Source organism: Pongo abelii, chromosome 6 (assembly GCF_028885655.2).
Source record: "Pongo abelii isolate AG06213 chromosome 6, NHGRI_mPonAbe1-v2.0_pri, whole genome shotgun sequence".
Classification (NCBI taxonomy): Eukaryota; Metazoa; Chordata; class Mammalia; order Primates; family Hominidae; genus Pongo; species Pongo abelii.
In genome coordinates, this window is record NC_071991.2 from 80,237,365 (window position 1) to 80,250,229 (window position 12,865).

The 12,865-nt window shown below is 37.2% G+C and overlaps 1 protein-coding gene across 2 annotated transcripts in view; it reads right to left on the bottom strand.

The window, feature by feature from the left end:
* Positions 1-12,865, bottom strand: part of DYNC1I1 (dynein cytoplasmic 1 intermediate chain 1) — a 317,152-nt gene that overhangs the window by 11,596 nt on the left and 292,691 nt on the right. For both annotated transcript variants that reach the window (XM_024249962.3, XM_009242996.4), the window contains 2 exons: positions 10,667-10,807; positions 6,364-6,489 (listed from right to left, as the gene is read on the bottom strand). In XM_024249962.3, coding sequence (XP_024105730.1) covers positions 6,364-6,489; positions 10,667-10,807 — 267 coding nt within the window. The remainder of the gene's footprint in view (positions 1-6,363; positions 6,490-10,666; positions 10,808-12,865) is intronic.

Here is a 12,865-nt window from a genome sequence, read left to right on the forward strand (position 1 = left end):
CTTTTCTCTCCTGATTTTTCATTTTGGCTTTAAAATATATTCAAATGGACATTTAAAATCATGTTTTACTTTTTTGGCAGTGTGACATTTGATCTCTCATGTTAACCCACATCTTTCTTTTCCAAGAATTTTTCAAAGCCCATATATCCAATGTCAAATGTATTATACTTATTGAAATTTGTAATGAAATGAATACTATTCTTTTGGCCCCCAAATAGTCATATCAAACAAGCTATTTGAAATGCTATCAAAGTTCAGAGTTCAAATTTAAAGATTTATGCATATTTTCTTAGGTAACTAGTGAATAGGATATCAAATCAATAAAGCTAGGATAAGATTTGTCCATCTCTGAAACCATGGTTTTTAAGTTGCCATTTTATTCTTCAAATCCTACTCTGAGCTGAAAATGATTCTGTAATTTTATCATTTGACTACTGTAAAATATAATCAGGGATTTGAAACCTGTGTGAATTTATCACAACTGAAAACAAAATCTTCCCTGGAAGAGGTTAATGGAAAAAGAAATAATAGGAGGTGGAAGATAAACTGCTTCTTTCAAAACTGGAGCTCCAAACAGCATTCTAACTAATTCAGATAAGCAGCAAACATAGTTGTTAGGGGATATTTATGACAGCTGCATCTGTGTGACAGCACTGAAGCCTTAACAATGGCGGCAGGCTTTCTATAAAACACATCTGCAAGAAAGACAGGTAGATAGGCTGGCTATCAATCATCAGACACGTGAATAATTCTATACATACTGGCCTATGTGCTGTTGAAGTCAGCTCTATATACATAGAAAAGCTTGCTCTTCAGTAACGGAGACATGGCAATGAGAAGTTTTTATTTTTAATTCTTTAAAATGTGTGAAATTTTACACAAATTCTTGAAAAAAATCCAACAATAGCTCTGTTTTCAGGTATATTAACAGTTAATTTTTGACTTATTATCCTACCCATGCTTCATTTAATTGAATGGAATCCTTCCTGTAATCCAAAACAAACAGATTGCAAGCCATAGTTTGGAGATTTCTCAAAACTTATTCAGAAGCTAGGCTCATTTTTAATTTTGAATCTCAGAAAATTTAAATGCTGCATGCAACCACTGTCTGTGTAAGTAACTTTTGAAGGCACAAATAGAATAAAAATTACAGCCAAATAATAAAAAGGGGTCTTCTCTGTCTTTTGTCAGATTCAGATTCGCATAACTTCCATTTACGCTAATGGGAGTTCAGCACCTGCTCTGCAAAGAAAATAGACCCCTATCTGTGAAAATAAATGTGTACAGTGTATTTTCCAGATATAATGCTGAAATCAAACAACCAAAAATGTGTGCTATATAAACACAGCATCATGTGACCTACCTGAAAACATTGCTGTTTTATATTTTACCCCTTGAGTCATAGGCTGTGGGATATTACTCATGTCTTTGTCATTTAAATGTAACAAAAAGAAAAAAAAAAGGGAGATGGACAAACTCAGTCTGGTGATTTCAGTGAGCTCATACACAATCCTATGTTTACCCCTTCAGAAGTTCATAATAAATTGCATCACTAAATCTGGATTCAAGCCACTGCTCTCTGCTATCATCTTAAAAGTCATAGAGGATAATTGTACATAATAAGAGAAAGGCACGGTCGTAGGGGCACTGGGCTGGGGCTCCCTGCAGCAGCTGCAGCCTCAGCTGGGACAGGAGATGAGGCAGATGACTGTCAGTGACTGGTGACACCAGAGTCCCTTTCTGCAATGCCCTAATCAGGGAGTGCCAGGGCTCACAGGAAGGCAAGACTACCTGGGCTTGAATGGAGATGTTTCCATCAGTGCTCACAGCAGTCTCTCTTTAGGAAGTTCTCAACAATGGTGTGGACAGAGAAAGCCTGTCCCGCTCCGCTCCAACTGGGGTAGGCATCTCAGAGATCTTTCCCCAAATTATATTATTAATATATTTTCAGTTAAAACTATGATGTGATCAAAAGAGGGTTGTGGGAGGTGAATTGGGATCTCCAGTACGGCTTTAGCTCTATATGTACCTTGATGTTTATAATGTAGAGTCATGGCCCTTCTCATTAAACATTTTTAAGTAGTTTTAAGAAATAGGTAATGAGGCAGGGTGCAGTGGCTCAAATCTGTAATCTCAGTACTTTGGGAGGCCGAGGTGGGTGGATCACCTGAGGTCAGGAGTTTGAGACCAGCCTGGCCAACATGGCGAAATCCTGTCTCTACTAAAAATACAAAAATTTGTTGGGTGTTGTGGCATGCACCTGTAATCCCAGATACTCGGGAGGCTGAGGCAGGAGAATTGCTTGAACCCGGGAGGCAGAAGTGCACCATTGCACTCCAGCCTGGGCAAGAGCAAAACTCTGTCTCAAAAAAAAAAAAAAAAAAAAAAAAAGAAAAGAAAAAAAGAGAAACAGGTAATGAGAAGATTGTAGTGTGTCCATCCATTTAACTACATTTCTAGAGATTTCTCTTTCTTCCTAATGACCTAGGTTAAGGCCCATTTTTTTTTTTTTTTTTTTTTTTCTGATTTGCCTCATGAGTGGCATTAAGAGTAACACTCTAGTTGACAGGACCGGCTAATTTGCAGGGTTCAGTGAAAAATGAAAATGTAGCGTTCCTTCCTGACAAATTTTTAACAATTTTAAGACAATGACCCAAGCTCAGGGCTCCCCTAAGCACGGTGCCCTATGCAGTTGCACAGGTCCTATACTCTTCAAGACAGCCTCACTTGTGGAACAAGGTCTTGGCAAAAGCTAGCCTATAGGCCCATCTTTTCTCCCCAGCCTAAAAGAAATCTCCTCAAATCAACACTGGGAGAATGAATGTGAGATGTCTTCCCACAGACATCTATTCAACGTACTGAGGAAAATGGACCAACACTGTGTGCTCTAAAAAACCTACCATCTACTTTTTAATACAGATTGTATTACAAAGCTTATTAGAGCATTTTGTCTTCTTTCTAGAGGGTTCTACAAAGCAAGGTTTTCTATCTGAAGGCCTGCATGACCGTGGTTACGAGTTTCGTTTTAATAGGGACCAGGGAACCAATTTTGAATATTGGTAGTGGTGGCAGAGCCTACTGGCAATTTAGTCTTCAATGCCTTATTTGTTTCTTCTTAAATAGCTCTCTGCTCAACCACCCTTCCTGCAGTCAGTCATGCACCAGCGTTAGATCGGACCTCTAATTCCAAATGTGCCACCCTGCCATGAAGCATTCCATCTGGCCTTCCGCAGTTTAGGTGATTTGGAAGGCTGAGAAGGCACTTGTCTAGAGGGTTGCACTTCTCTTTAAGCACAGTTATGTTCTGTCAGTTCTGGGCTGGTGAACGATCCTATAGTAATCACAATAATGGCAGCATTTGCCCTTAAGGGATCTACCTCTTTCAGAAGTGGGCTGCAGCTAAGCCTCAGATGTAGGGAAGTCATTTTTCCTTTTAGTACATGGTGCCTCTACAGACTAGGTCTTCAGCGATTTAGAATAAAGCTTAGTGGTGACAAAGAGAAACACAAAAGTTCCCCTTCTACCCAAATAAATATAATTTATAAAAATACTTAGAAAAAAACCACAGTTAAGGCAATTATTTTGTTAAGTCTGAGTTTTTCTGAGCTATAGATTGCTTTGTATATGATCAAACAATACCTAAAGAATTGTTCAAGTGTATAAGCTTATCCTGATTTTCGGTCATTCAGAAAAGGGCTAGAGATTGTAATATTACCTACTCTCAATAAAATAGTATATCCTTTCTTTTTCTTGGTAGTGAATTTGTAGGGATAAACAGCCCTACAAATTGTTTGGCCTATTATATGTCACAGAGATTTTTCTATAGCCTGTCTAGACTCCAGACAATAGGCGAGACTGGCCTATAGTTGCAGACATTTCTATAGTCTGTAATATCACTTAGAAAAGTAAGGGCAATAACATAAAAATGAAAACCAGCCTGACCTGCCAGTACAATAGTAGAAATATGAGTATAACAACACTTTACAATTTAGAAATGATGATAGCATCCTAGAAAGAAATTTTAGCAGCCACATATCAGCCAAAGTAACTTTTGTAAAATCATATTTACTCACAAAATATGTCATATTCAAGTAATTCTGTCCAAAAGCTATAAAATCACTTTTATTGCAGAAAATTCTGTATATATGTCATATTGTGTTTCCTTATTGCATAGAGACAGTGTGTATGAATGTATGTGTGTGCATATATATAGTGTGTATATATATAATATTTAAGTCAAAATAAAGACTTTTCAAAAGGCCTTTTAAAATATAAAACAGATTGTTAAACTATTCTGTTTTTCAGTCCTTTTAGAATACAACAAAGAGGGATAAAATAATATTGTATACAATCTTAAGTGAGTTAAGGGACATTATGTGTATGCAAAGGAGGTAGAGCAAAGAGTTTTTAAATTTTATCTATTTTCTGCCATTGTATCTCTGAGCATGTCTTCATGTCTATTTCTCTCCCACAGTTACACTTGTTATAAACAAAGGAAAGGAAAAGGAAGAAAGGAAGAAAAGAAAGAGAGAAAAGCCTTTTTTTTTTTTTTACATTCTCCTTTGCTCTTTTTTATTTTTTAGGAAGTGACCAATAAAGAATATCTGTTTTTGTTATTGTTGTTTAGTTTTACTTTGATGAGGGCCATGAGAAAGATACATTAAACATAAAGAATACTCATTTAAGAAAAAATACTGCTGTAACACTACTGGTGGTATTTCCGACTCAGAGGGTATTCTCTTTCCCAAAGACTCCAAACTATATCAATAGTCACCAGACCATTTGCATCTTCACCATTGGGGCCAATATTAACAGAGTTTTTGTCACTGTTGGAACTCAGCTTGTGGTATCAGGAGTAGTCAAGGGGGTGTTAAATGAAATAGATAACATGCAGTAAAAGCAAGAGATTTTTTTTTTTTTTTTTACTTAGAATTATGCATCCAGAAGAGAAAACTCCCATTTCTAAAGTCATTCAGTTTTTGTCCCTGGCTGAATTTTAAAAAACACCATCTAGCTTGTTTCAACATAATCAACTATACCAAATAGCAGTATATAATATGTCATCAAAAGTTCCATTGTAGAACAAACCATTTAGGATTGCCAAATTTATAGAATGCTGATTGATGAAACCATAAAGAACCCTTCTCAGTGTGATCAGCTAAACCCATCCACCAGGCACTCACAGAGTACTTTCTAGGTCTAGGATGCTATGCATACAAATGTGGTATATTTTCCCCCTGGAATGCAATGTTAGATTCATATTATGCCCAAATAGCATTACATAACACTCTTATTTTGTTTTGCTTGAAAGTTCAATATTTTCTTTTTCTTTAAGGAAAAAGTTCTTTACCTCACCAGAAATGAAGGTTTTGGTCAACACTTTCTCATACAGTAAAAATAAACAGACAATCTTAAGTACAATTGATTGATAATGTAACATTAAATTAAGATCATATACAAATTCAAGGAGATTTGTCTGAAATGAAAGATGTAGTTTTTTTTTCCTTTTTTACGTGCCATGATGTTCAGGAATACTTTGTGTATCATGTAATAAAACATACTAGAAAGGTGTATATCTCTTATGATAAATTTGAATACCACCAAGTGGCACAAAATTCTAATTAATCACATTCTCAATTGGCTACACTTTAATGAAAGAAAAATAGTATATGTGTTATTGAACATACCAACCAAAACTTAACTTTTCAATTTTAGCATGATATATTTGGCAAACTTTTCTTTTCTTTTCTTTTCTTTTCTTTTTTTTTTTTTTTTTTTTTTTTTGAGATAGAGTCTCCCTGCCACCCAGGTTGGAGTGCAGTGGTGCAATCTTGGCTCACTGCAACCTCTGCCTCCTAGATTCAAGTGGTTCTCCTGCCTCAGCCTCCTGAGTAGCTGGGATTACAGGTGCCTGCCACCACACCCAGCTAATTTTTGTATTTTTAGTAGAGACGGGATTTCACTACGTTGGCCAGCCTGGTCTCGAACTCCTGACCTCGTGATCCACCTGCCACGGCCTCCCAAAATGCTGGGATTACAGGCGTGAGCCATCGCACCCGGCCTCTAAACTTTTCATTCTCATGAAATTAGCGGGAAGTGCCACGCTCCATCACAGGATGATGGGACATTCTACAGGACTCTAAAAGGAGCTTAGATCGTTAACTTAAGTGTTCTGTGCATGGAGACAGAAGATCAAATTAGGCCCTAAGGAAGTCTCGCCAAACTAGCATTGAAGTCAATGGAAATTTGCAAGCACATTAGAGAGGCTCCTTGTGGCCTACAAGGTCTTGCCAATAATTTCACTAGGTTTCTAAAGTAGATACACAAGTCAAAACAGTAACAACAACACAAATACACACGTACCTCTCCAACATCATAGACCCAAATACGGCCTTCCGAGTCCCCAACAGCAACTTCTTTGCCAGCTTGGGCCCAACGAACACGGTTTAGGGCGGATGCCCCCTCAATGGCCACACTTGCTGTTGGAACCTGCCAAAGGGTTTACAACAGAATAAAAGAATCTCTGAATATGAATTTAAATATACAAATTTACAATAATATGTTTAACTGGATGAGTCACCAACTGCCTTCATGTGCATGAAGTAATATACGTCCCTTGTGCCGGGGGGAAAAAGGGCTCATTGTTCTTAAATCATATGCTCCACTGAATTAAGGGGTAGAGAGAAGAGACAGTTTAACAAAAAAGAAAAGGAGGGAGAGTCTTTTTACATAGTCACTGGGCAGTAAGTGGCATGAATATTTCTTTGGATTATGACAAGTGTACATCCAACAAAAAATACAGGAGCTAAATGGGATCCTTCCCCATAGGGTCATAGTTTATGGACAGATGGAGAGAGAGAGATCTCAGATCTCAGGATTTACCAAGATTAAGGATATTAAAAAGGCAGAAAGCGGGTGTATGGTGAAATAAAAGTCATATTAATGTGAGTCTTCAAGGAAAAAGTAAACACATGTATTGATCCCTCAAAACCTCATCAGGGAGGAGATGATCAGAAGAAGAAAGGAAAACATAAAGGTAGAAAAAAATTTTCAAAAAACTCAAATTCTCTCTCTCTCTCTTTCTCTCTTTTGTTAAATCTGTCTTCCTCCCTCTGGCAGTACCGAAGTGTAATAAGCGATCCACAACTTTGGCACTGTCTCCAGGGTGACATCGTGATAGAATACAGCCACCCACTCATAGAAAATGCCTTATATCTCCCTTAAAAAACACTTCAAATCTAAAAGCATTGATAACAATAATAATAATTAAAGTGAACTGGAGGTGCTGCAATGGAACCTGTAGTATTTGTTCCAAGAACCTCAGTATTTGGAAAGACTTTTTAGTGTGTCTACCTCTCTCCCATTGTCAGTTGTGTAAAAGCTTGTCTTCAAGGTTAGAAGTTTATAGTTGACATAAAGCTCAGATCTCTTGAGCCTTTTACAAGAATGTTGAATAGGAAATGACAACATGCCATTAAGAAAGGAAAAGGTAAATATTAAAACAAAAAGAAAAAATATGGTGAAAAGGGGGTCACTAGGATCATCTCATGCCACTGTTTAAGACCTGTGTCTAATAAACATGTCGCATTAGAATGGAAACACAACATGTACTGTGGCTTAGCAGCACCGGCATTTTGTTATTCAGGGAATTGAAACCATCTGTTTATATGAAATTATTGACCCAATACGTATCTTTAAAATAGCAATAAAAACTCCATCATATATAAGAATCTATGTTTAAACTTAATCTTGAAATCAATAAAAATTCTTTCACCCGCCTAAATCACTGTAAGTCAATTGTGAGCAAACAAAACAAAACAAAACAAAACAAAACAAAAAACCAAAAGTCCCCGGCTCGTTTATTTTTTAAAAATACACAATTTCTATAATAAAAGTACCTGCTGTGCAAGCTAGAGTCTGAATTTTTAACCAAATCTTTCAAAGGCTGAAACAATGTGAATTTAGATGGATCATAATTCTGTCAATACACTTTATTATTACTGTGCTGCCCAGAAAACAAATCTGTGATTCAACTATAGACTCTTCAAAGTTAATGTTTAATACCATAATTTAGAAGGTTCATACAGGATTCTTGCTTAATTCTATTACCTAATTCCATGAACAATCTGATATTGAATAGAATTAGGTAATCTATGAACAATCTTAAAAATAGAATAAAATGTTTAATCTTAATACAAATATAACAAAAAAAATCACTGAAAATAAACTGACATTGTGACACATTTAAAATAATGCCTAATACATTTTCAAGAATTTTATTTGGAATATAAGTACTATAACAAACTGAAACAATATTTTAAACATTTAAAGATAGTTTCTTTTCATATATATTACAAATGATAGAAAATAATGATCACAGCCTGTATTATGTGCTAGAAAATTCATTTCATAAATGCATGAAGAAAATGACAAAGTATATTTGCATTAATCTGATCAGTAATGACCTTTCAAAAGTTGATGAATAATAAAAAACAATTCATATGTTCTCTCTGTCTTTTATACTGTACTTTGTTTCACAAATATTTCCACAGTTTTCCTGGCTCAATCATTTTAATTGCAAAGGCAAGATTTATATATCATAAATTATTACATTAAGCAGTAGAAATCAGAAATACTGAGGTGGGAAATATGAACTATCCTTGCATAGGAAGAGCTGGAATAACCTGGCCCAAAAATGTAATAATAAGAACAACAACAAAACATACTGCTCTACTGATAATTCAGATTTTTTTAAGAAATCTAATTTTTAATCTGACAAATATTTGAAAAATCTTGTTCAACTTTCCAGAAGACAAAAATGATTTGAAGGTTTTAAAAAGTGTTCGGTTCATTACTGGATTTGAGCTGGACTCAATGTATCTCTACTATTACTGTTAAAGCAGAATTATGTTTACCACAAAACTAAACAGTTTGCATGACCAATAATGATTTTTTAAAAATGTTTAGCTATAAAACTTTTATGTGGTTGTCTCTTGATACCTAGAGAAAGAGAAGGGAAAAAATTACATTTATCAATGTTGAGACATTAGTTTCATTTTACCTAAAAAAAATTTAAAAGAAAAACAGTTACATAGGAATTATTGAGGAGTTTGTAGAACACTCACTCCCTTCATATGCATTGTAGTTGGGTATCACTTAAACATTATCTTAACTAAGCTGGATTTCTAATACAGCGGTCTCCTAAGTCAATCAGGAAAATGTTGGTTTTTTTTGGTTGCTTTAAATGAATGAATTTCTCCTAGCAAATAGAAGCAATATGATTTTAATAAACAGAGATGAAGACTCTGGGAAACCCTTACAATGTAGGGTAATAACATCTTTCTATTAAAAACAATAATGTTATAAAGATTTCAACATCCAAATGATGGGACATTTCACATACTCATGCCTTTTGATTATTTTCAAAGATGCTTCATTACATAACTCATTCTTGTCACAGAATTCTTGTAGCTAAAAGGAAAAATAGACTCAAATTGAAAGATTTTTAAAAGATAACTACTTGGCAGCAATTACAGGTGTATATACTCTTGAAGATACAAAGACTTAATAATAACACCTGAAGAATATTTCCCTGCCCCCTCCCACACACACACACACACAAAAATACGAGGGAAGTGTGCTCCTCCTCAGATCCTCCAGCTGTGGGCTTCCTAATTAAAAAGGCTGAGCTGTTTCCTGCTCAAAACACTTCAAAAGACCTTTCTGTTGTTCTCCACTTGACATATAGTTTGCAGCACTTGTTCCTCTTACCTGTCCATTCTTATTTATAGAGAGCTTTCTTGAATCAGAAACCAAGAAGTGATGCAGAGACCATTTTATTTTATAAAGTTGAAGGACAATAATATTTATGTTAAAAAAAAAATCCAAGTAGCTGAATTAGCAACTCAGTAACTTTGCTAGACTGGCAAAAAGGAACAATGCATGTGGCATAGTTTTTAAAACATAAATTTGTATAGCATAATTTAAAAACAGTATTTATTATCGGCTGCTTTTTAAAATAAATGGGTATTTTCACTTACTGTAAATGTAACATGTTAAAATCTCTTTTTTAAAAAATACTGAGTTTGATATTCATGTTCAAAGTTGGAGGCTGTTGTAAAAGTCTGCCTCTGAATTTGATATCTTAGACAAGGAATATTTACCTTGGTACAAATCAAATGGATGAAAGATCTAAACATAAAATAGTCAACAGAACCGTCTTTTGTGGATTCAAAATAGAAATGGTACAAGTAGCAAACACTGACAAATAGCCCTTTTTAAAAGCCCAATCTAAAAATCGACGTCCACAAAAGCTTTCTTTTCCAAGTATTTGCCTATAAAGTTATTTCAACACGGCTCTGACAAATGCCTGTGTGTCCAGTCCCATAGGGAAAGGTGTGAACGCATAACGTTTTGCTCTTTGCAAAAAAGGGTCGTTAATTGTCCGAGAGCAGCCACCGTTTAGGGATGAAGGGAGATTAAGTGATTTTTGGCCAATGCATCTGCCAATTCCCTTCAGGGTAGTCAAGAATGGGGGCCGGCAGCCCTGCTGCAATTGGAAGGTCTATCCAAAAAAGGCCGTTTTGGAGAAAGAGGGAGAGACTGCGAGTGGCCGACTGCGCCCCCCTCCCAGCCCTCCGGCCCGGGCGCCTGAGCCGCCGCTCACCTCGGTGTCATTGTTGAGGTTCCAGAGGTCCAAGCGCCCCATCCCGTCCACGCAGGCAAAGAGCGCGGGATGCACGGGGGACCACATGACATCGTACACATAGTCTGCATTGTCTTCAAAGGAGTAGAGCGGCTTGTTGTGCTGTAAAGCAGAGAGACCGTGAAGACTTTGTGGCGCTGCTGCTGCCTCGGGCTGTCTAGAGAGCCTAATTAAAAACTTTGCACATTCACAAAGTGTCATAAAACTTCCCGAGATGAAAGTCCTCGAGAAGGTGAACCGGAGCTTTAATGTGACTAGAACTGTCCAGTGGCATAAATAAATACCGGGGGGAGAAGGGGCCTCTCAAGGGGCTGGGGGCTGGGACCGGGGGTGGGGAGGCGGTTTCAGACACAGAGTCGTATGAGACATTCCAGACAGGTGGACCGGACTGCCCATTAGTTCGGAATTCTCGCCCGGCAACACTTTGCGAGATGCTCGGAGCCTAAACCCAGCCGTGGTCGGCTCGGCTCAGACCCGCGGGGATGTTCTGAAGCCCCGGCGGTCCCGACCGCCCTGAACCCTTTCATTGAAGGCAACCCCTGCCACCTCGTGGTCCTCGTCTGTAGCTGCAACAGCAGCTGCTACCTCCAGTCCAACTCTAGGCCAAATTCACATTTTACGGGTTCTTTTGCAGAGAGGAATGCGTACAAATATTTTAAAAAGGATTACTGCTCTCCCAGGAGGTAATCATTTCGCGATCCTACGCCTTTAGTCTCTCTGCATAGGGTCAGCTCACCCCAATCAGTTGAACTGGTATGGCTCATTGAAGTGCCCCTGAACCTCTGTACAAAATGAACAGTATTCCTAGATTACCCAGTGTTTTCAAAACCCCCAAAATTGACTTTCGGTTGTTGGGGGTATGTGTGTGGAAATGCGTTAACATACCCCTAGTGCATACAAATGCTTCCACTCCAGAGGGATACAATAAATTAAAATGGCACTCTTGATTTCCAGTGAATATTGTCACATCAAAATAGCACAGAAGTCAGAGGCAAGTTTGAAAGTACACCAGAAATAAAACGTAATTGGACTTCATGAATTATTCATTCCATCTGGCTTGTCTTATTCTAATTTCTGCATAATGGCTTTACTAATCCCTGATCAATTAATGTAAAATGAAATTTAAATGATAATGAAAGCCCTAGAGATAAAAGAAATTAAGTATTCTTATATCCTCTGACAGAAATCTAAACAATGGGAGTTTTTTTCCCCAATGTCTTCTTCATCCAGTCAGCTGTCTATACTCTCTTCATGGGTTCCACTGAATGCCTGTACAGGCCAGAGTAATAAGATCAAGAAAAGATAACATACAATATTAACAATCAAATCCTTTCTGCACAGAATGTTTAAAGAATGTATCTGTAGGGAATCGGCTCCAAATATTAGAGTGATCTCTCCAAGTGAACTGTTAGTTAATATAAAATGCACAAAATACCTCTGCTGAAATGAAAGTGAGAAAAAGCAGTGTGAAAACAATAAAACTTCTGTAACCTAAATATCACACAAAAATGTAGTGTAGTAACTGTGAGTTCTCTTTCTATGGACTGTATTTCTTTGACGTTTAAAAATCACCGCTTAGAGCTGAAGAAACTTTTTTTTTTGAGACGGAGTCCCGCTCTGTCGCCCAGGCTGAAGTGTAGTGGCGCGTTCCGGGCTCACTGCAAGCTCCGCCTCCTGGGTTCATGCCATTCTCCTGCCTCAGCCTCCCGAGTAGCTGGGACTACAGGGGCCCGCCACCACACCCGGCTACTTTTTTTTGTATTTTTAGTAGAGATGGGGTTTCACCGTGTTAGCCAGGATGGTCTCGATCTCCTGACCTCGTGATCCACCAGTCTTGGCCTCCCAAAGTGCTGGGATTACAGGCGTTAGCCACCTCGCCCAGCCTGAACAAACTTTTAATACATTAAAATAACACAGAATATTTTAGATGGGCCACTATGTGGATACAGTGAGATGTGTCTTATTTTTAATTCAAAAAATATCTGATGGAGGGTGTGATTTGAAAAGAATTATATGACATTGAGATAACAAAATGATCAACTGGACATTAGCCTTATAGTTTTTTAAATTTTATGATTCTATAATTCTTTTATGCCAAAGTATGTATTATATACCATGTTTGCAGTGTGATTTGAAGCCAAAATTATTTGCTTATTGGCT